General features: G+C 38.0%; 1 protein-coding gene and 1 long non-coding RNA gene across 25 annotated transcripts in view; one reads left to right on the forward strand and one right to left on the reverse strand.

Moving 5' to 3' along the window:
* The first annotated feature begins 204 nt into the window (after window positions 1-204).
* LOC122085931 (fatty acyl-CoA reductase 3-like) lies at window positions 205-7,250 on the forward strand. Its single transcript, XM_042654555.1, has 10 exons — window positions 205-408; window positions 519-622; window positions 773-975; window positions 1,117-1,217; window positions 1,327-1,519; window positions 3,577-3,738; window positions 3,830-3,911; window positions 5,840-6,106; window positions 6,406-6,533; window positions 6,708-7,250. Exons 1-10 carry the CDS (start codon window positions 330-332, stop codon window positions 6,859-6,861), a joined length of 1,473 nt encoding a protein of 490 aa, XP_042510489.1. The 5' UTR covers window positions 205-329; the 3' UTR covers window positions 6,862-7,250.
* Window positions 7,251-17,107: 9,857 nt separating this feature from the next.
* The window catches only part of LOC122086986, a 40,218-nt gene continuing 35,919 nt past the window's right edge, over window positions 17,108-21,406 (reverse strand). For 20 of the 24 annotated variants that reach the window (XR_006142605.1, XR_006142609.1, XR_006142595.1 and 17 more), the window contains one exon: window positions 17,108-18,532. This is a non-coding gene — a long non-coding RNA (uncharacterized LOC122086986). The remainder of the gene's footprint in view (window positions 18,533-21,406) is intronic. The other 4 variants (XR_006142611.1, XR_006142613.1, XR_006142608.1 and 1 more) reach the window with 4 other exon arrangements.

The following is a 21,406-nucleotide window of genomic DNA, read 5'->3' on the forward strand; positions in this document are numbered from 1 at the left end:
GATTTTTACTTTTATTTATTTATTAATTTATTTTTAAAATCAATCGCTTTCATCAGACAAAGAAATAAAATCTGAAAAACCTAACAACTGTTGTTAATAATTTCGGGCAAGTTATTACACTAAACTCCAGCAGGTAAAATTAGCAAAAAGAAATGAACGATCACTTCCGTGCACTCAACCTCCCATGTCTGTATAAATGCACATATCCTTCTTCACTCCTTGCCCCAACTCACAGTACTCAGTATTCCCCTGGCTTTTCTGCTTCTTTCTTCACTCCCTCTGCCCCCATCTCTTGTTGTCTCTCCTTCCCTCATTAGTTTCCTACTATTATGGAGTTAACGGGTATTGTCCAGTCTCTTCAACACAAGTCCATCTTGGTCACTGGTGCTGCTGGCTTTCTAGCAAAAAGTAGGGATCCCCTCTCTCTCTCTCTCTCTCTCTCTCTCTCTCTCTCTCTCATCTGTGTGTGTGTGTGTGTGTGTATATAGTGATTCTAAGCTGTGGTTCTTGGAATGTAGTTTTTGTAGAGAAAGTGCTGAGGGTTCAGCCAAGCGTGAAGAAGCTCTATCTTCTGTTAAGAGCTGCAGATGCTCAGTCGGCTGCACAGAGACTGCATAAGGAGGTAACATGAATGTTTTGATAATCATGTACAAGCACTGTTAAGTCTTGGGTATGATTCATCCTTAAAGCTAGCCATAAAGGAGAGTGCCCAAAATCTTTATATGCCTTTACATTATTGCGTGGAACCCTAACAACCACTATAATAATTTAGGTGATAGGGAAGGATGTGTTTAGGGTTCTCAGAGAGAAATGTGGTGCCGGCCTCGATTCCTTCGTCGCCGAGAAGGTGACTGCCGTTGCCGGTGACATTGCTTGCGACAACTTGGGTATAGATGCCTCAGATTTGAGGGAAGAGATGTGGAAAGAGATCGACATCATCGTCAATATAGCTGCTACCACCAACTTTGATGAGAGGTTAGGCTTTTTGGTGCCTCTTAGCTTCTCGTGAATTTGACTTTTCTTTTGCCTTTGACTTTATTTTTTTTATGAATTATTTTATAAAAAAAAAATTAATAATAATAAAGCACATTTTAATTGAAAAACTACTTTGTATAGATATGATGTGTCCTTGGGTGTGAATGCCATGGGAGCCAAGTATGTTTTGAGCTTCGCAAAGAGATGTGTTAAGCTACAGATGCTTCTCCACGTATCAACTGGTTAGTGTAGTAGTATTGAATCTCTATATGTCTAAATCAATATTAAACTATAAATTAAGGAAGATTAATTGATGATTAATATTGTTATTAATTTCCACTCTCTTGAAAGCTTATGTGGCTGGAGAACAAGGAGGGCTCATATTGGAGAAACCGTTCAGGATGGGTGAAACACTGAATGGGAGACCTGGGTTAGACATGGAACGGGAACTGAAGCTTGTAGAAGAAAAGTTGAAGGAGCTCAAGGCCTTGGAATGTTCCAAATCAGATGAGACATTTGCCATGAAAGAATTAGGAATAAACAGGTTTGCTATATAAATTAATGCATAGTTAATTTTATAATTATGACTATACCCTCAATTTAATGTATGAAGGTATGAAATAGAAAAAAATACTTTAGTTAACGATACCACCATACTCCAATATCAATATCAGAGAAGAATATCTAGTCCTTTCGTTTTGGTAAAATATTTATGGGAAAATGATCTAGTACTTTAGTACTGCCCATGTGTCATTTTTGCACCCTTTGAAAATCTCTCTCCTCCTATACAAGCGAACCCCCTCAACACCAACCCTGTCTTGTTTCTTTCGTACTTTCATTGGCTTGACATGGGAGATTTAGTTCACACTATTCGTGATTCGTTTGCTTTTGTTTTTTTCGTAAAAAGTTCTTTTCCAGCTATGTGGCCCCTACACAAGTGCTGAGGTCAATAAAAAAATTGAATAGGGGCCTAAAGTCAGGTGGGATTTTTCCATTTTAGGGGTAAAGGTAGTCATTTCACATCCATTTTGTTGGGCATAAGTTATATAATATCAAATTTTTTTTTTATAAGTAGGTCTTGGGGAGATTTGAACTCATGACCTTGTAATTGTGCAGTGTTGGCCTAACATTTTATTTTATTTTTTAAATTTCCAGTTAGAGACGAACCAACCTTATCCCTCCTCATAAATACTGTAGGTAAGGTCCCTGTTCCTACTTAACCAAATTAGACCATTCAGAACTACTCAATTACTCATGTTCCTATAATTAGACCATTCAGAACTACTCAATTACTCATGTTCCTTTGATCCTATCCCTATTGAAATATCTATTCACATATGTGTATAGTTTTGGTCTCCAGACCAGCCATAGAACGAAAATTCTATACTTTCAGATAGAAGATCCTCATGGTTTAATTTCAAAGTCTTTATGAAGTCCAATTCTTACATGTTCAGGCATAGGAATCGCACTCTCGGACAAAGTATGCTTCCAAACATACCCTTGTACATTAGATAGGGTCCAAGTTTTGTAAATATGTAGATCTCAGACCATGTTTAGATGTCAAGAAAACTTTTTAAGAGAAACACATTAGCTTATCATTAGTGCCATCATATTTAGCAAAATATGTATACGTTCACATGTTTGTCACAGCAAAATGGAGTGCTTTGAAATCCAAGACTACAAAAGAGTGCATCTTTGTGGTTGCAATACAGATGGCAGACATGTGTGGACATATATTGGATGAATGTCAATATAGAAGAAGTTATAAGGCTTTGAGATTTGACATACGATTAATCTAAACCATAAGCTCTATATCCAATAGTCAGAATAGCCAGCTCATTTAATCTATGAAGCAATATTTAAAATGGTTGTGTAAGAAATATTTTTATCGAGAGTGTCAATGAATTTTTTTTTTAATAATATTTATTTGCTTTTCCCTATTTTATAATCTTTATAGGTAGGATCTACGGATCTAAAACTCAAATCAAAATGATATCAACCTTGATCGATCTGTCTGATACAATTTGATCTCATTCGATCAAGATCAATATCAAAATAGTATCAACTTTGACGAATCCCATAACAATTGGTTTGTTTTTTTTTTTTTTGATAAATAGGCTAAGAACCTCCGTAGGATCCAATAAAATAAATAAAACAACCCCTAATTTATATCTTTATGGGTAGGAGGATCACATGTGCTGGTTCTTTATAGGATGGTGACCACTCAAACATTAGTCTTTTATTACCAAAAACAAAAAATTAAACATTTGTGTTCTTCAGTGAGCCTACCAAGTAGGTTACCTATGGCACCAAAAACATTAATTTCATTTCTTGGGGCCATTAGACCCTAGCCCGACTCATATTTCAAATAAATAAATAAAATAAAATAAAATGAAAGTAAAGGAGAAAAAATTTCTTCACCTACTAACGATGTGACCCTCTGATTGACATGTTTGTTTGCCCAATGTTATCAAATCTTGACCTTTCGATTCATCTCTATTTGATTCTTTCCTTTTATTTTATTTTATTTTTGTCCCAACGATTGGAATTTTATGGCTGAACTGTTGAACCGTATTTATTTCTTTCTATGTTGATAAAAAGGGCAAGACATTATGGTTGGCCGAACACATACGTCTTTACAAAGTGCCTGGGAGAGATGCTCATCGGACAGTCTAGGGAAAATCTACCAGTTGTTATCATTCGTCCAACCATCATAACAAGCACATACAGAGAACCATTCCCTGGTTGGGTTGAAGGAATGAGGTAATTAAGGGAATTATCTTTCTTAGTCCCCAATCAACACTTCATCTCTCTCTCTCTAGATTTTGTGTTTGCTAACTATTAATGACCACAGAACCATCGACAGCTTGGGTGTTGGTTACGGTAAGGGGAGAATAACATGCTTCCTCGGCGATCCTGAGTCAATTGTTGATGTGGTGAGTCAACTCATTTCACCATTGTCCATGGTTACATTCATTGTTCTTGTAATCATATACGTGAGTTTGACTAGTTAGGCATCTTTTCTTTAAAATATTTTGCCACCGTTTGATTGCAAGGAAAATAAAACGAAAGAGTAACTAAATCAATCAAATTTTTACTTAAGTGGAAAGTTTAGTATTCAGTTCCTCACAAGTTATTATAACCAATACCAAAATATGGCAAACATGATTATTAAAATGGGAAAAGGATCAACATGTTGTCCGTATGCTTTAGTATAGACACGCCCCATCAATTGCGAGACATCAGTTGAATCATCAAATAGATCATGAAATAAGTTATGTTTGGATGATAAGAATACAAAAGAAAAACATAATAAGACAAAAATTATGATAAATATATATAATGATTATGTCTTTCTCTCCTCTCATTTCAAAATTTTTTGAAAGATGAGAGAGGTAGAAACAAAAACCAATTATTATTTATCATGATTTTTGTTTTATTATGTTTTTCTTTTTTATTTTTGCCTTTAAAACATAACTGAAGAGAATGATAAGAGAGAATATCAAAGAGGGGAAGGGAAGGAGAGATACTGTGAGAGGGTTGTACACACTAACAACATATATAAACTTTTTCTTATTAAATTTAGGGAAAAAGAACAATGCCAGTCTAGTGTAGGGCATCACCCATATATAGGACCATTGGGAGGTGCACAGGAGCATCTTCATGAATAGAGCAAGGGGCAACATAGTTTTTTTGCACCTGCCTATATTTGGGTGTAGGCAACACTAGACTGGCAGAATTCTTTCTCCCTAAGATTTATTATACTTTTCAATCAAATTCTTTTGATTTGAAAATTAAAATAATTTTTTGGAAAAATGGAGTACATGATAGTATTGTATACTTCTCTCTCATAGTCTCTCTCCTCTCCCCCCTTTCTCTCCTCATTAAATATGTGAACCCCCTCTCTGCCTCATTAAATATATCATTTCATTCATACCATTGACTTGACGTGTAAGATGGAGACTGAGTCAGGTTCACGTATGAGATTATTCTCGCACATCCCTGGTCTGAGCATTTGGAATCCACTAAATACAGAGAGAGAAAGTGAATTTCAAATGAACAATCTCGTATATGAATCTGATCCAGATTCTATAAGATGTTGATATAATCCAGTAACGAGTAAATCTCCTTTTCTCATTAATTATATATATATATATATATATATCTATATATATATATATATAATGTAATTATCAAATAAGTATGAGTTTTAGGTAGATACACCAGCATGATTACAAAACTTTCATTTTTCTTTTGAAAAATGATTTCACCCTGTTACTTGCAGTTATACTCAACATTTAGGGTGACTGCATGCAAGTCCAGTAAGATTTATTAGGGTGCAGTATTAACAGAATAACGGTGCACATGTTATCTCCATGTGGAAGTTCAAGCGGGGCCCACATTATAGTGATAGGAAGACTCCATTTTTTTTCTTAGATACCAAGTTTGAGTCCAATTTGCCTCTTTCAAGGGCTGGAATAAAATTTCACTAGAAAAGGGGTTGAAATAAAAGAACATGATGGGAAAAAAGACCACAAGACATTGAATATTTCTAGACCCTAAAAATGTAAGAAAAAAGTTATCTTATATCGCATTGTGAAGGGTCATACAATCATCAATGATCATAAATATATACTTCTTATTTGCGAATGCTTGAAACATCCTCCTTTGTTGCGTGATACCTTATGAATACCAATCAAAAGCCTTGGTTAAGGAATTCTCCATGACTGAAAGAAAACTCAATTCTAAGAAAAATGTGCCATACATAATTTGGTCATAAAATATACCCAAGCATATGTATTAATCAATGAAGAAGAAGCTTGCATGTTTGTTATTTATGAAATATATATAAATGATGAAACAGATCCCAGGGGACATGGTGGTGAATGCGATGATTGTGGCAATGGTGGCTCATGCAAATCAACATGGTGAGTTCATCTACCAAGTGGGTTCATCTGTAAGAAACCCAGCAAAATTTACCCTTTTCCAGGATTACGGCTATCAATTCTTCTCTAAGCATCCATGTATCGATAAAGATGGAAAGCCTATCAAAGTTGGAAAAGTTGCAGTATTTAGCACCATGGATAGCTTCCACAAATACATGGCCGTTCGTTATATGCTACCTTTAAAGGTTGGTTATTTAATTTTTTACTAATTGATTTCATGCATTGTATGGTATACATATGAGAAAATGAATCAGTTGCTCGTATAATCACCTGGTCGTACGAGTCAGCATCCAACATATGTCCTTTTTGTTTTCAAATATACCCTTTCTATCATTGTAATAATAGAAAGAAGAACATGTGTTGGATACTGACTCGTACGACCAGGTGATCGTACAAGTAGCGGATCCTATCTCTACATATGATTGGATAACTTAAATCATCAATTATATTCATTTTTCTGTATACTTTTGTGGGTTTCTTGTAGGCTTTGCAACTGTTGAACATAGTATCTTGCCAGTATTTCCAAAACTTATGTAGCAATTTTAGTCGGAAGATCAACTTCGTGATGCGACTAGTGGAGCTCTATAGGCCTTATTTATTCTTTAGAGGAGTGTATGTCTCTCTCTCTGTGTCTTTTAATTATATTTTATTTTATCATGATGCAATGATTGATTTATGTGTTTATCTTTCTCCTCAAATTAAAATTTCATTTTTCTATTCATTATTGACGACCAAACATAGCTTAAATTCAAAAGTGAATTGGTTTATTATTTGTTCTATATGCAGCTTTGATGATTTAAATTTAGAGAAGTTGCGAATGGCAATGAAGGACAATGGAGCAGAGGAAAATATATTTTGTTTCGATCCGAAGTGTATCAGCTGGGATGATTACTTCTTAAACATTCACCTCCCAGGGCTCATAAGATACGTTTTCAAGTGACATCTGCGGAGATTGGGAATCTATATTCAATTCTTGGTGAAGGCATTTGTTTATCATTAATTTTCTACCATCTTTGTGATCCAAATTATCGGTTGGGTTCAAGACAAGGAAAAGGGAAGGGGGGGGGGTGTAATCTTGAACCTTATTATGTTTTCGACCTTAGAAAAAAAAAACCCTATTATTAGCTTGAGGAAGAATATGATGTAAAAGAATAATTACTGCAAAAATTAGAATGTGTGTCTAAACTCTCACCAGGGTTGACAGAATCGACCCAAATCGATCTGTTTGCAAGCCATGGAAGATTGTAAGAGGGAACATGGATATGTCAGTGATCTTTGTAAGACACTCTTATAAGTGATATTGAACTATACTACATGCACTTCAGGAAATGTGGCTTTTTTTTATTATTATTAATTTTATGAATTAGAATAAAAACCAATGGACCTTTTTTTAGAATGTTACTTTCGGTATTCCTCAATTGAAAGAAAAAGAAAAGAAAAGAAAAGAAAGATGAAAGTATTCTCATACTGCTAAGTTTAGAAGGCATCTCTAGATCAGCCCAGAATGGTTAATAAACCGTCTGGTTTGGTCTAAGTTTTTCCGATCAAACTCTATCAGGTTTGTAGAAAAGCAACCCTAAAAGCGATGTAGAAAGTAATGGAAAAATAAGAATAAACAATGCGCACAAGTTTACAAGGTTTGACAAGATTACCTATGTCCACGTTGAGATGAGATTAAATTTCACTATCAATGGAGAATAGTATTACAGAGCTCGTCCTCACACCTCTCTCAAATTGTTTGCATTAGAGATAGAAAATCTTGCAACAAATATAGAGTGTAAAAACCCTAATCTAGAAAGTTCAAAACTATCATCAAATAAAAAATTCAAGCGGAGATTGCTGTTTTGTTTTGTCCATGCGCCTGCACCAATACTCCCTGGATTAAGTTGCGACAGACTACAAGACATCATACACCAACGAGGTTAACTGGTGCTAGCCTAGAATTGACACCCCTTATTCATGCCCCTGCTCAGCATGTGAAATGAATTTGAACCTTAGGAACTTCTTGTTTCTCTTCCATTCTCTTACTTTATTCGTTCTTCCTTGCTTCTTTATTCTTCTTTTGTTTCCCCTGTTACCAATACCCTAATCCTTTAAATAAAACTTACTTCCACAAACTCTAGTCTTTTAATCCTTTAGTTATTCCTTGACTCCAGAAGCACTAGACCCTAAAGACAACCCTTACCTATATGGCTATATGTATATAATCCATTTCCTACTTAAGCAAGAGTCCATTAGTCGATTCTGTATCTTGGAAAGACTATGCATATCTAGAAAGAAAGGAATAGAAGCAGAATGTTATGCGTACAAGAAAGGATAAGAACTGGGCAGGTTCATTCATCTCCCATAAATAAGTAAAGAATTAGATAGACCAATTCGTTGTTATCTCATATTAAGAAGGAAAGAATCGAAAAGGGTATCATCCAACATGGATTGATATGGTATTCTTGGTGGCCTATTGGTCTTTGCCAGATGCTCTTATATCATCTGGATCTGATTCTTTGAGAGAGGTCCATGCATATATGTATCAGTATACTATTCTTTGTTGACTGTATCTATCATCCTCTTTATAGTTTATGCTTATGGGGGGAATATATTTGTGGCGTCATTTGAGTAGTGAGACCAAGGGGGGTTTGTTCTTGTTTATAAATATAGGAAAAAGAGAGAATTTTGTGAATTTAGATTGAAGAAACTGGTCAAGATATAGAAGCATCATCTTCAAGATGTCCAAAGCTATGTCTATGGAAGAAACTGCACCACCTCGTGTCATACAGATTGAGAGGAGAAGACCGGTTGTGGAGATGATGAAGAGGTTAGAACCCATTCAGGAGGAGAAGGAGCTTCACCTTTGCACTTCTGCAAAACCATCTGGTTTCCATCCCCAGCCCCTATTCATCATTCATCAGGATCATATGCCCAGAAATTAACATACGCCCATAAGTCCTCATCTCCTCTGTGATTTCTTTCTCCCTCTCTGTATCTCTTTTTAGTGGGTAGCTGGGAAGGGATGTATGGAAGATCAGTAATATACTTTCTGTATATATGGGGTTGGGGTGTGGTAGTTCTGTTCTTTTTTAATTGGGGTCTCCAGTGCTTGATCTTTCCTGTATTCTGTACTTTATTTAAGGACATTAAAATGAAATTAATATCTGTCCCCTACGAACTCTATTCTATCTTGTTTGAAGAAAAAAAAGGCTACCCAGTCATGCCCTCGTGTGCCGAGACACAGGATTCCTTGACGCACACTCCCATGGGCCCATTAGCCCCACATTGACATAAAGGCCACGAGACCAGGTAGTGTTCTCTCTTCTATGTTGTTAATTTTGAGGGGAAAAATATCACTACCGAGTCATGAGACGTTATGATAGACGCAAAGGTGGCAAAAAGATCACACTACCCTTTGGTTGAATGCTTGGGCGACTCCTCTGGTTGGTCCCCATGCTGGAACAGTGGCCACATGACCAGGTAGCAATCCCTTACCAGCCTATTGCTATCATTTTAGTATAAAAAAAAAAAAGGTTTCAAAACGTGTTCTAAATCCAAAAGCTATTCCAAAAATATGTACCAAACGAGCCTAACCTAAGTTTCTCTGTTATCTCAAAGATAACAAGGTGTGCATTCGATGATGAACAAGGACAAATTAAAAAGTTCAACGGAGGTAATCACTTAGATATTATAGGTCCCAACGTGTGTTGGTCAAGCTATGAGGTCACATATGGGTTAAATGGTTAATGGGTAGTGGATCAGGGATGTATGGGCTCCTACTAGTTTTACCCAGCCCACAGAAAGAAAAGGTGACCATCAAGACCATGGTCATAATTTATAAACCACTTTTCTCTGTGGCACAATATATGATGATTATGATGATGATTTGTGAGGTTTGGAAACATAACAGACTCTTGTTACAATCATATTTGGCCACTGTCCAATTTCACCTTTTGACATGTCATAAAATATAATGGGATTGTATGACTGCCATGGACCATTAGATAAATCAAAGGAAAACCCCAAAGTTGATGTCCCATATTGATGAGACATGCCTCCATATATAACATATTCAAGGAATTTTTCTATCCATTGATAAAATGCTAGAAGACCTTACAACATCATGAAAAATAAAGGATGTGTACTTGCTTCTTTTTCTTTTTTTTTTCAAGTGCATCTTTTAATTTTCAGGTGTTACCATTATTGCAGTGTTAGAAGAAAAATACTCTCCTTTTAATCCCTCAAGTGAAGGCTAAAGCTTTGCCACTAAAGTGTATGCCTCAGAGGTCACAGATCCAACTCTCTTCTCTTCACCTTGAGCTTTAACACACCTCCACCCCCGATTTCCTCTTCACTCTACAGTAGTTGTAGTTAAAGTCCCACAGATATGTTAGTAAATGCAGAAACTTTTTCACACCACCAGTCTCCCTTCGCTGATCACATTTTTCTTCTCATCCATCGCTGCAGAAACTTTAGGCATATCGGCATCTAATTGTTTTTTGTCACCACTTATGTATCACCATCTCCATCTCTAATTCTCAATGTATAAGTGAAAGTGATTTTTATTAAAATTATCCAATCCTCAAAACAGAAACATGGTGATTCAGGTGGAATTGGGCAATGCTAAGGACCAAGAATAAAAACCATTGCTGCTTAATCCCCTTCCCCACTCCACCACCGCCACCTCCCCCACCCCCCCCCCCCCCCCCCCCCCCAAAAAAAAAAAAACCCCCAACTCTCGATATCCAACCCTGACCCAAGAAATGCAGTGGGTTCAGGTGGATTCAGACGGGGCAAGGGCCAAGGGCCAAGATAAGAGCCAAGTGCTGCTCACCAAAATCACAAGTATAAGAGCAAGTGCCCAACCTACCTAAAGTCTAGACTTTCCAACAAAACAAAAAAAAAAAGAGCAACCCAATACATGATGCTCCCAGCATTTTTTTTTTTTTTTTTGATAGGTTAGGAGGGAAATAGGTAACTGCTTGGAAACTCGTACTTGAGACCTGGAGAATATTGGATTTTTGCACACCACAACTCACCAATGCACTAGGCAGTTGTTAATACATAACACCACAACTCGAGAACTCCCACTACATACTAATCAAGCTGAAAAGTCAACATGAACCCTACGTTACCAAGTTTGGTCCAGGCAGGTTAGCAGAATGGCCAGGAATTGCCACCCATTCATATACACCACTCTAGAAAAGATACCACCACCCATATTTCTAAGAGATTTAAAAATAAATAAATAAAAATGAGGCAAGTATATAGAAGCTTAAAACTATACTGAGAACTTTTTGTGGTGGGGGAATATAAATAGACCACGCTTAAATTAAAATAAAAATGCCTACGATGCTGAGACTCTAAAAATACGAGGCTCACGCATACTGCATTAAATTTACCTCATGTCCCTCCCTCATAAACTACACAAGAATTCCTCTATAATATTCAAAATGTGAATTCATGAAGAAGGAAGCTGAGGAAAAGTCAAATGAGTTAAGCTTTACCACCAAGTTCTCTCCCTTGATTTTGGTAAAGCATGGATTCCGTTCCGATCCAATCTGGATCGCCCATACCGATACCTATTCAATCTAGATCTGTATTGGAGAGGATTGATGCATTTTTACCCTTTGTTTTTCATAAGAATTTTTTTTTACTATTTTATCCCTGAAACGATATGGTAATCAAAAAGATCGAAGACCGGCTTAGTCGATACACATACGATACATCCAATACCAATACTTGAAACCATATGGCAAAGTGGATCAATCTAATAAAAATGAATGACTTGTTAGAGTGCTCGGGCCTACAAATGATATTATCGAAAGGATTCCTTTGTTCGTGTTATCTAAAACTTGGCTTACATCCAAATGTCAATGAGCCTGTAAGGAAAGAGAGAGGAGAACTTTTCAAGACAAGGAAAGCAAAAGAAACTGGAAAAACAAATGGACTCAACTAATCCTTTTCCCAACTAATTGGAATCAGCTACACAGATCCTGTATTGTCGTTCCACCAAAGGTTTAACTCCATATGGAATTTAGAGTTCAGGCCGAGAGCTAATCCCGAAATTGGGATTAGCATCAGCCATTGGACCCGATAGGGTCAGTTTGGTCCTATAGGGTCCCTATTTGCTGTTTAGGGCTTTTTACTTGTAATTGGGGTGTTTTAGTCCTTGTACTCCTTGTTTTAAACCTATTTATGCTAATGATGCCTGCGACCAGTCACATATTTGGACTGACCACAGGCTGCTTTGTTTTTCTGGGCAGATTTCAGACTTGTCTTCCTTTCTTCTTCTTCTTCTTCTCTTCTAGTTCTCTTTGTTGTTTTTGCTGATTTGATTGCAGAAATCTGGGATTGTAACATTCGTATCAAAGCTTTTGTAATCAAATTAGGGACTGAATCATCATTCTCTGTTGATCACAACCTTGCGCGACTTCTCTTTGGTGCGCAGCCACCTACTGCTGCCCATATCTTAATTTCTTGACCTGATTATAATGAGATAAACACAATCAGGTCGTTCAACCATTGCTACATGGATTCAGCTCTAGTTCTCTGAGCTCGTTGAAGCCGATATACAAATTTTGCAAAATTTTAATGGCTGCTGCCCCTATATGTGACTTGTTTTTGGCTGCTGCCCTATGTGTGAAGCTCTACTACTTCACAATTTGATGTGCTGCTGTTCTACTACCCATCTACATACCCTACTAGGCTTTTGAAGCCTTCTTTGCTGCTCCTATCAAAGTCGACATTCACCTATCAGCAGCACCTATCGGCTGGAATTTTTTTTTTGATTCTTTAGGTCTGATTGCTCTTTGGCTGCTATTGTTCCGATTTGGTTGGTGAGTTCTTTGTACTTAGTTGTTTTTGCAATAAATCCTTGTCCTTAATTCATGCACTCATGGCCAAGACCAAGACTACTGCTACTCCTACTACTACCTCCTCTGCATCGGACAGTGTGAATGTCCAGATTACTTCTATCAAGCTTAAGGGAAGCTCAAATTACCTCATTTGGACTCAGTCAGTTAAAGTTTACCTAATGGCGAAGGATAAACTTGACTACACTACCTTTGATCCTCCCAAAGAATCTGATACTGATTATGCTCAATGGTAGAAAGAGAATGCATTAATCTTAATTTGGTTATAGAATAGTATGGAACCAGATGTAACATCCAATGTCATGTTTCACTCTACTGCCAAGGGAGTATGGAATGATTTGAAGGAGACCTACTCTCAGAAAAAGAACATGACCCAAATTTATGATATTTATGAAAAATTGTTTCAGTTTCGCCAATCGGACAAGCCCCTTTTCCGAATATTACAGTACTTTCAGATGAATGGTTGAAGAACTAAATGTCTTCCAACCCTTGACCTTTGACATTGACAAGTTTAAGGCTCAGCGTAACAAGTTCTTCATCTCTAAATTCCTAGTTGGTTTGAACAATGACTTGAACGCAATGAAAGGTCACTTACTTGCAAGAGATATTGTACCTATTCTGAATGATACTCACGCTTATAGCACATTACCTCCTCCACTAAACCTGATCAGTCTACCAAAGACAGTTCTGCATTCCATGCCAACCGTGGACGTGGTCGCGATCGTGGGGGAGGACGTGGGTCGGTTAATCTAGGATCTGGTGGACAACCCTTTGATCGTTCAGCTCACCAGTGCACCTTTTATGGAAAGTCCAACCATACTGTTGACACTTGCTGGCAAAGCATGGTAAACCAGAGTGGGGCAACACAATTAGCTAATCATATAATGTCTGATGATGGTATTGACCCAATGGCTCCAATTGATCCTAAACCAATAGCTTCATCAGGAGATTCAGCTACCGGTCTGCGAGATGATATCAATTCGTTGCTCCGGCGCTTGCACACTCTTGAGGCATCCTCTAATACATCTAATGGTGCGTCTACATCCGCTGCTACTCTAGCTCACACAGGTACTTCAGCCCTTCTCACTACTACATCTACTCCTTGGATCATTGATTCAGGTGCCTCTGCCCATATGATCGGTAAGTCATCACTTTTTCATAATTTTACTAATGTCAGTTCAAACTCCGTTATCCTTGCTAATGGCACTTCCACGCCCATCCTTAGACATGCATCACATGCATGTCCCTAAACATTTTTGGTGTGATGGTGTTTTAACTGCTTGTTATTTGATTAATCGCATGCCATCTTCTGTTCGGGCAGATAAGTCTCAATTTTCTGTTATGTTTCCTAATTTATCCAGTTTTACTGTTCCACCCCATGTCTTTGGGTGTGCATGTTTTGTTCATAATATGCATCTGCAGGTTGATAAGTTATCCCCGAGGTCTACTAAGTGTATCTTTCTAGGTTACTCTCATACCCAAAAAGGATATAAGTGTTATGACCACGTTACTCATCCGAATTTTGTCAGTGCTGATGTGACCTTCTTTGAAGGTACATCATTTTATTCCTCAGGTGTCCCAGTCTAGTTCGGAGTTGTCTTCTCCACCCATACCCTCTTGTACCCCTCCCTGATGCCCTTGGTACCATTGCCTCACCTCCACTCTAGGTTTATCAATGTAAGAAGAAAACTGGACAGCCAGGCAACGCGGAAATTAACCCTGAAGGTTCACTCCTTCCACTGCCGTCTTTCGCTGGTGAAGTTCCTCTTCCTCCTTCGCCTGATGACTTACCGATTGCACATCGTAAAGGTACACGTTCTTGCACTCAGAAATCAATGTTGTGTACCCTATTGGTAATTTTATGTCATTATCTCATCTTCCCTCTTCCATCCATGGCCTTGCCCTATCCCTTTCCACTACCCCCATTCCCCGTTCTCATAATGATGCCCTCCGTATTCCTGAATGGAAGGCTGCCATGGATGTAGAAATGAATGCTCTTATGAGTCATGGTACCTGGAGCCTGGTAGATTTACCTTCTAGTAAGGATTTGGTTAAGTATCCCTGGGTGTATACTATTAGGTATCATTCTGATTGCTCTGTTGAGCGATTAAAGGCTCGTTTGGTTGCCAAAGGGTATACTCAGACTTATGGTGTGGATTACTTTGAGACATTCTCTCCGGTTGCTAGACTGAACTCTGATCTCCTTCTTATATCTCTTGCTGTTAACTTTGATTAGCCGTTATTTCAGTTGGACATGAAGAATGTTTTTCTATATGGTGATCTTCAGGAGGTGTATATGGAGCAACCTCCTAGTTATGTTGCTCAGAGAGAGAATACAGGTCATGTGTCGCTTGCACAAGGCTATTTATGGGCTTAAACAGTCCCCTCGAGCATGATTTGACAAGTTCAGTGCCACCATTGTCACGTGTGGGTTTTCTCAATGCTATTCTGATCATTCAGTTTTTGTTCGTCACAAAGGTGACAAGCTAGTGGTCTTGGTAGTATATTATTCTTACTGGCAATGATGAGACAGGTATTTCTAAAGTAAAGGCTCATCTCCAGCGTCATTTTCAAATCAAGGATCTTGGTCATCTCCATTATTTTATCGGGATTGAGATGATCCGCTACAAGAAAGGGATCAGTTTGTCTCAAAGAAAGTATGTTGTGGATCTTCTATCTGATACTGCGATGGTTGCATCTAGACCTCTTGATATTCCTATGGATCCTCACCAAAAGTTCGGTGTTGATGATGGTGAACCGTTTCAGGATGTGCATCAGTACAGGAGTTTGATTGGCAAGTTGATTTACCTGACTGACTCGTCCTGACATTTCTTATGCTATTGGAGTTCTTAGTCAGTTCAAACAGTCTCCTCAGAAAACCCATTAGGATGCTGCTATCCATGTTCTTCGTTATCTGAAAGGTGCTCCTGGAAAGGGGTTGATTTACCGTCCTAATCAACATATGGAGCTTGTTGACTACTCTGATGCTGATTGGGCTGGCTCTACTAGTGATTTGAGATCTACCACTGGATACTGTACCTTTGTTGGAAGGAATCTTATTCTATGGCATAGTAAGAAACAAACTATTATTACTCGGTCCAGTGCGGAGGCCTAGTACAGAGCTACGACTCATACCACGACTCAGTTTATATGCCAGAGGTCGCTTCTATTGGAGTTGGGATTTCCAATGACCAAGCCAATGAAGATGTATTGTGACAACTAAGCTGCAATTTATATTGTCAGTAACCCGATCTTCCATGAGAGGACCAAACACATAGAGGTGGATTGTTATGTCGTTCGTGATGTTCTAAAGAAGCTGATTGAGACTCCGTTTGTTCCATCGACGGATCAATTAGCTGACATGTTTACTAAGTCCTTGTTTACACCTAACTTTCGCAGTGGTTGTACAAAGCTGAGCATGGGTGATGTATATGCTCCAGCTTGAGGGGGAGTTGAGGCCGAGAGCTAATCCAGATATTGGGATTAGCGTCAATCACTGGACCCGATAGGGTCAATTTGGTCCTATCGGGTCCCTATTTGTTGTTTAGAGTTTATTACTTATAATGGGGGTGTTTTAGTCCTTGCACTCCTTGTTTTAAACCTATATATGCTAATGATGCCTGCGATCAGTCACATATTTGGACTGATCACAGGCTGCTCTGTTTTTTTGGGCAGATTTCAGACTTGTCTTCCTTTCTTCTTCTTCTCTTCTCTTCTCTTCTCTTCCAGTTCTCTTTGCTGTTTTTGCTGATTTGATTGCAGGAATCTAATATTGTAACAAAAGTGACAGATAGTTCAGTCTCGACGGAAGGATAAAGTGGAACTAAGACAAAGAGGAGATACTAAAATACTAAAATTTCTCTGTTCCTTTCCCCCTTTCTCTACAGTGACTTAAAGTAGAAAATCCTGATTCAAAACAGCCACAGGACAACCGAAATGTAGACGTATGATTAGAGTTCCATAATTATAATAGTCCTCAAGGAGTGCATTTGAGATACCAACAAGCCAAACAAAGTAGTTGATCCTCAATGACACGGACACGCACACGCACACGTGCACACGCACACACGCTCACACAGTGAGAAAGAACAGGAAAACCATCTCTAATCTACAAGTAATTTCTTCCATGTGAAACATTATCCATCTATAATCTACAAAAAGCAATACATAAAGTGACCAAGAACAGGAAAACCATCCCCAAAGCCAGTAGTGAACAATTACTTGACCAATTGGAGGATCAAGAACAATAAATTTACATATGCAGTCAATCAAAAGAGTTGGTTTAAACTCTGCAATATACAAATATCAAAAGAGTTGGTTTAAACATTCATCCAACATGAAAATCATACAATTGATTAGACCATTTTACCGTTACAGTCATACAATTCAAAATTTCAATCATTTTGAGAAAAATTTTGACTATTTCAACGGTTACAGTCATGTCATCAAAATGTCAACCGAAACCTTGTAAACCTGTCGAGTCACTAATGGTTTCATGTCGACTAGGGTCGATAAATTTCTGAAGTTTTGAACTATGGTGCCATCTAAAGTAGCTCCACCATCTTCACAACAACATTCCTCTATCCCCTATTATGAAAACAGAAGTTAATGCAGAAGTTTACCTAAAATACCTGTTCAAAATCCCTTCCATGCCAAAGATGGATTAATGCTTTTATCCTTCCCACCAGAACCAGTGCATGTCAATGTCCCCAGCAAGAAATGCAAAGCTGTTAAAATACTATCACAAGAGAGCTTAAGACTCAAATCTCATTTCAACCATGCTTTCAACGGATGCAACCTATAAAAGAGGGGAATTTATTTAGAGAGAGAGATGGCATAGTGAACTGAATACCAAGACATGTATGTGCCTTCTCTAACAAGTAGCAACCAAATGGAATCCTGTGATCATCAGCTTATGGATATGTTAAGAAATCTTTCATGGCATAGTAGTAGAGGAGATCGGAGTACCAAGTCCAATAGATGAGAATAAGACCAGGAAAAATTTTCACAGCGACTGCAACGAACATGGTCGCAGACCTACTGAAAGGAAGCCACAATCAAAGCAAGGATTTTTTTAGTGTACAGTCACTAAACATGCACAATGCAAATTTGTAACGTGAACGATAAACAAGGCATATTGCACCTTTTTATCTTTTTCCCTTTCCATGAGATTAAACAATATTTTCCATGTAATAGAAGGCAGAACTGAGAAAAAACAATAGAAATTGGTAATCATGTCCAACTTCCACTTCATAGAAGAATGAGAAGAAATGACAGACAGACACCCTTCCCACGAAAAGCTAAATGATCCATATCCCTGGAATCTTCATTCACATCCAATTCCATATTGACAATCTTAACTTCACTTCCACCTGATGGATTAGAATTTTACAGGAAAGCTTTGGATAATGATAAGTTACACATGACCATCTCCAATTGAACATTACTTGAGCATTCAGAGTATACCTCATAAAGTGCAGCCAAAGCCCTAAAGAGATTCTCAGCGACTTAGATAGTATATCGACAAAGCACAGATTCAACAGCATTTTGATGAGCAGAGAAAATTCAGAAGAGAAGATGCAGAGAGAAGATAATGCAGAGACGGTACCATCCAAAATGGGGCAAAAGCCAAGACAACCATGATGTAGAAGATCAGAGCAGTTTTTCTTGATAACAGAGACAGCATCTTCAAGTAGTTTTAATAATTCTGGAGCATCTTTGCAACAAAGAATTGAGTTTTCATCTCTTAGCCTGAAGAAAATGAAGCATTGATGAACAAAAGACATAACCTTAGGGAAACAGAAAAGAAAAACAGTCAAAAGTGAGACACAAAATACAGCTCAATCACAAGGTTGGGCGTGTTCTTTCTTTCACTCCCCCCCCCCCCCTTCTCTTTTTTAAGTTTTAGAATTTGGACTTGGAAGCTGGAACCATCAAGAAATTTTACAACTTGAAAGCATGAATACTGCATTGCACTAATGACAACTACCCACAATGTAATTCAGTGATTCTAAAATATCTCCAAGAATAAATAAATCATGACCACAATAAAGAGATTCTTTGATATACAACACTACTACACAATGGACATTTACTTTTAGGAGCAGAGACATACTTCCAATTCCCTCATAACACAAAAAGGGAGATCATACTAGCAAGGAGGTGGCTATATTTTAAGACATCCCATAAAATCCAGTAAAATTTGATTTTCGTGCTTCGGAAGACAACTCTAGGACATCAGGGGTATGGTATGTAGGGGCAGAATGGGTAAAGGAGAAAGAGGAAAGCTCCAGCTGATCCTCTGCAGTGCCAGAACCAAAGTCATAATAACTAGTCTAGTATCGGCAGTGGTAGTGTTGCAGTGTAGTGAGCCTCATGGGTGGTCTTCTTGGGGACATTTCTAGGTGTGGGTTTTTTTTTTTTTTTTTTACACCGAAGGGGGGGTGGGGGAGCTGGGGTTATATTTCGGCAAATGGGGTCAAACTAAAGGAACTGGTCCTCTCGATACTTTTTTCTCTTCCAATAAATTTCCTTGCTGCCAAAAAAAAAATAATAATAACAATACATTTGAAAATCAAACGACTCAGCTCCTTAAATCTCTTCCCCACCCCGCCCAAGACAAAAATAAATAAATAAATAAATATTCAGTCAATGATTCAAAATCATGAGTAAATAAACACAAGGTATTAAGTATCCTATCGTATCCTCCGACACTAACTGATGCAATATCTTAAAATTTTGATATCGGTACAAATAAAAATCCTCACCCTTCATATATAGTCAATTAAAAGCACTCGTCTTGCGTACTTTGTTCTCCTTTTTGTACATGATATATTTTACATATTACTCATTTAAAGTGTTTATGTTTCAAAATTGCATTTTTCATATATTCCAATCATTTCCATATGTATCTTTAGCTTATATTTCGTCTCTCCGAAACTACACAATATGTATCGACTCTTAAAATCACCCTTCTAATACGATACCCGATCTACATACTTTAAATCTTGATAAACCCACGTAGGTTGACCACCTATGGCATATAAAAAATAACACTGAAAGTCTGATACTTATATATTCTTATAGTGGAGGGGGAAAGCATCATATTAACCATAGTTTACAACAATAAGGGCATAATGCAAAGCTTTTGTTACAATTAAATGTGAACATGAGCGTAAGTCTACCTTGTTAAGATCAAACAGTAAATGAAATTAGATAAGAGGGAAGTTGTATAGAAGAGATCACACATAAGCATCTTCCCAATATCCTTGTCCATTACATCCACAAGAAAGTAGTCCTCCATTACATACAACAGTGGATTTATTACCCATGGTTTAAGATCTCGGCGAGCCTAGTGCACGAAAAGTCGGTTATGGGGAATCCAATTAAATCACAACATCAATCCTCCTAGGTACATATAACACTGTTGATTGTGGATTGGGGATTGTGGATTACGGAATAGAGCCTACTAGCCTAGGGTCCGGAGAGTTGGAGACTACTTATATAGGGTATGAAGTCAAAGTACCATTTTAGGTTTGATTTTTAAACAAAATTGATGTTTCCATTGTGTTTAGAAGGTCTAAAATAGGGTAAATACCAAGTTTCAGGGCCTACAAAGACCATATGGCCACCGAGAACAACTATCGAGACGACCAGGAAAAAATACATGATCTCAGCGGGATCTCGCTGAGATCTTGCCAGATTTCCTTTTTTGGATCAGCGAGATGAGGGGGGAGAGAGAGATCTTAAACCTTGTTATTATTAGTTGAGGAAGACGCGTGTTGTGCTAACAATGGGATTGGAAAACCTAAAAAAGAGAAGATATAAAAAAATCTTATTCATCCTAATATCCTAAAATAAAAAATTAGATAGTCAAAGGGGGAAAAAGTATGTTGGACAAAAATAAGTAACAAGGTTCAGATCTGATGGCTTGCAGACACTGCCCAGAACAGAATATTCTCAGGTAAAGAAAGAAACCCAGACAATAATAAGGATGAAGAAGAGATAAAAAGGGTTGCTCAAGGGAAGAGAAGGAGAGGTAAGAAAGGGAGAGAGATCACAGGGAAGAGGGAGGGGATTCTCGCGGAGGAGAGAATAAGAGGGGGGGGGGGGGGGGGAGAGAGCATAGGCATGCAAGCTTTGGCCACAAGTCAAAAAGAAGATCCATCTATCGGTTCTACAAGTGCAACCTTCATTGGATCATCGAGTTCACCTTGATTATGATGTCTAGTGTCAACCGGCTGTTCCACCTGTTGCTCATTGACTGTGATCACAATGTTGAAGACATGGTGCATACAATCAGACGTGATCAGTGCATGGTCTTGGATGTTCTTATATCGAATGTCATGAATACTGTGACTTTGCTGTATGTTTGGGTTCAGAATTTATCTCAATGGTAACAAACCTTGTTGTAATGGCCCGGAGGGATGTTCCGCCTCCCCTTTGGATGTCTTCTTGCCAATCTCCCATGACATCGGTTCTGCTGCCGACATTACTGCTACAACCGCTATTGCTACCTCTCAGAACTTTGAGTAGGAATCCTTTTGTCCCCTACTGCTACCTCTTTCACCCCTATGACCTCAGCTACCGCTTGCTCATGTTTTGCCCACCTGCTCTAGGCTCCTT

Source organism: Macadamia integrifolia, chromosome 8 (assembly GCF_013358625.1).
Source record: "Macadamia integrifolia cultivar HAES 741 chromosome 8, SCU_Mint_v3, whole genome shotgun sequence".
Lineage (NCBI taxonomy): Eukaryota > Viridiplantae > Streptophyta > Magnoliopsida > Proteales > Proteaceae > Macadamia > Macadamia integrifolia.

Bases quoted from the DNA above. Each gene is read 5' to 3' on its own strand.
- LOC122085931 (XM_042654555.1), top strand. From the start codon at position 330: ATGGAGTTAACGGGTATTGTCCAGTCTCTTCAACACAAGTCCATCTTG. The intron at 409-518 runs GTAGGGATCCCC...CTTGGAATGTAG, and splicing joins TGCTGGCTTTCTAGCAAAAA to TTTTTGTAGAGAAAGTGCTG. The intron at 1,520-3,576 runs GTTTGCTATATA...GTTGATAAAAAG, and splicing joins AAAGAATTAGGAATAAACAG to GGCAAGACATTATGGTTGGC.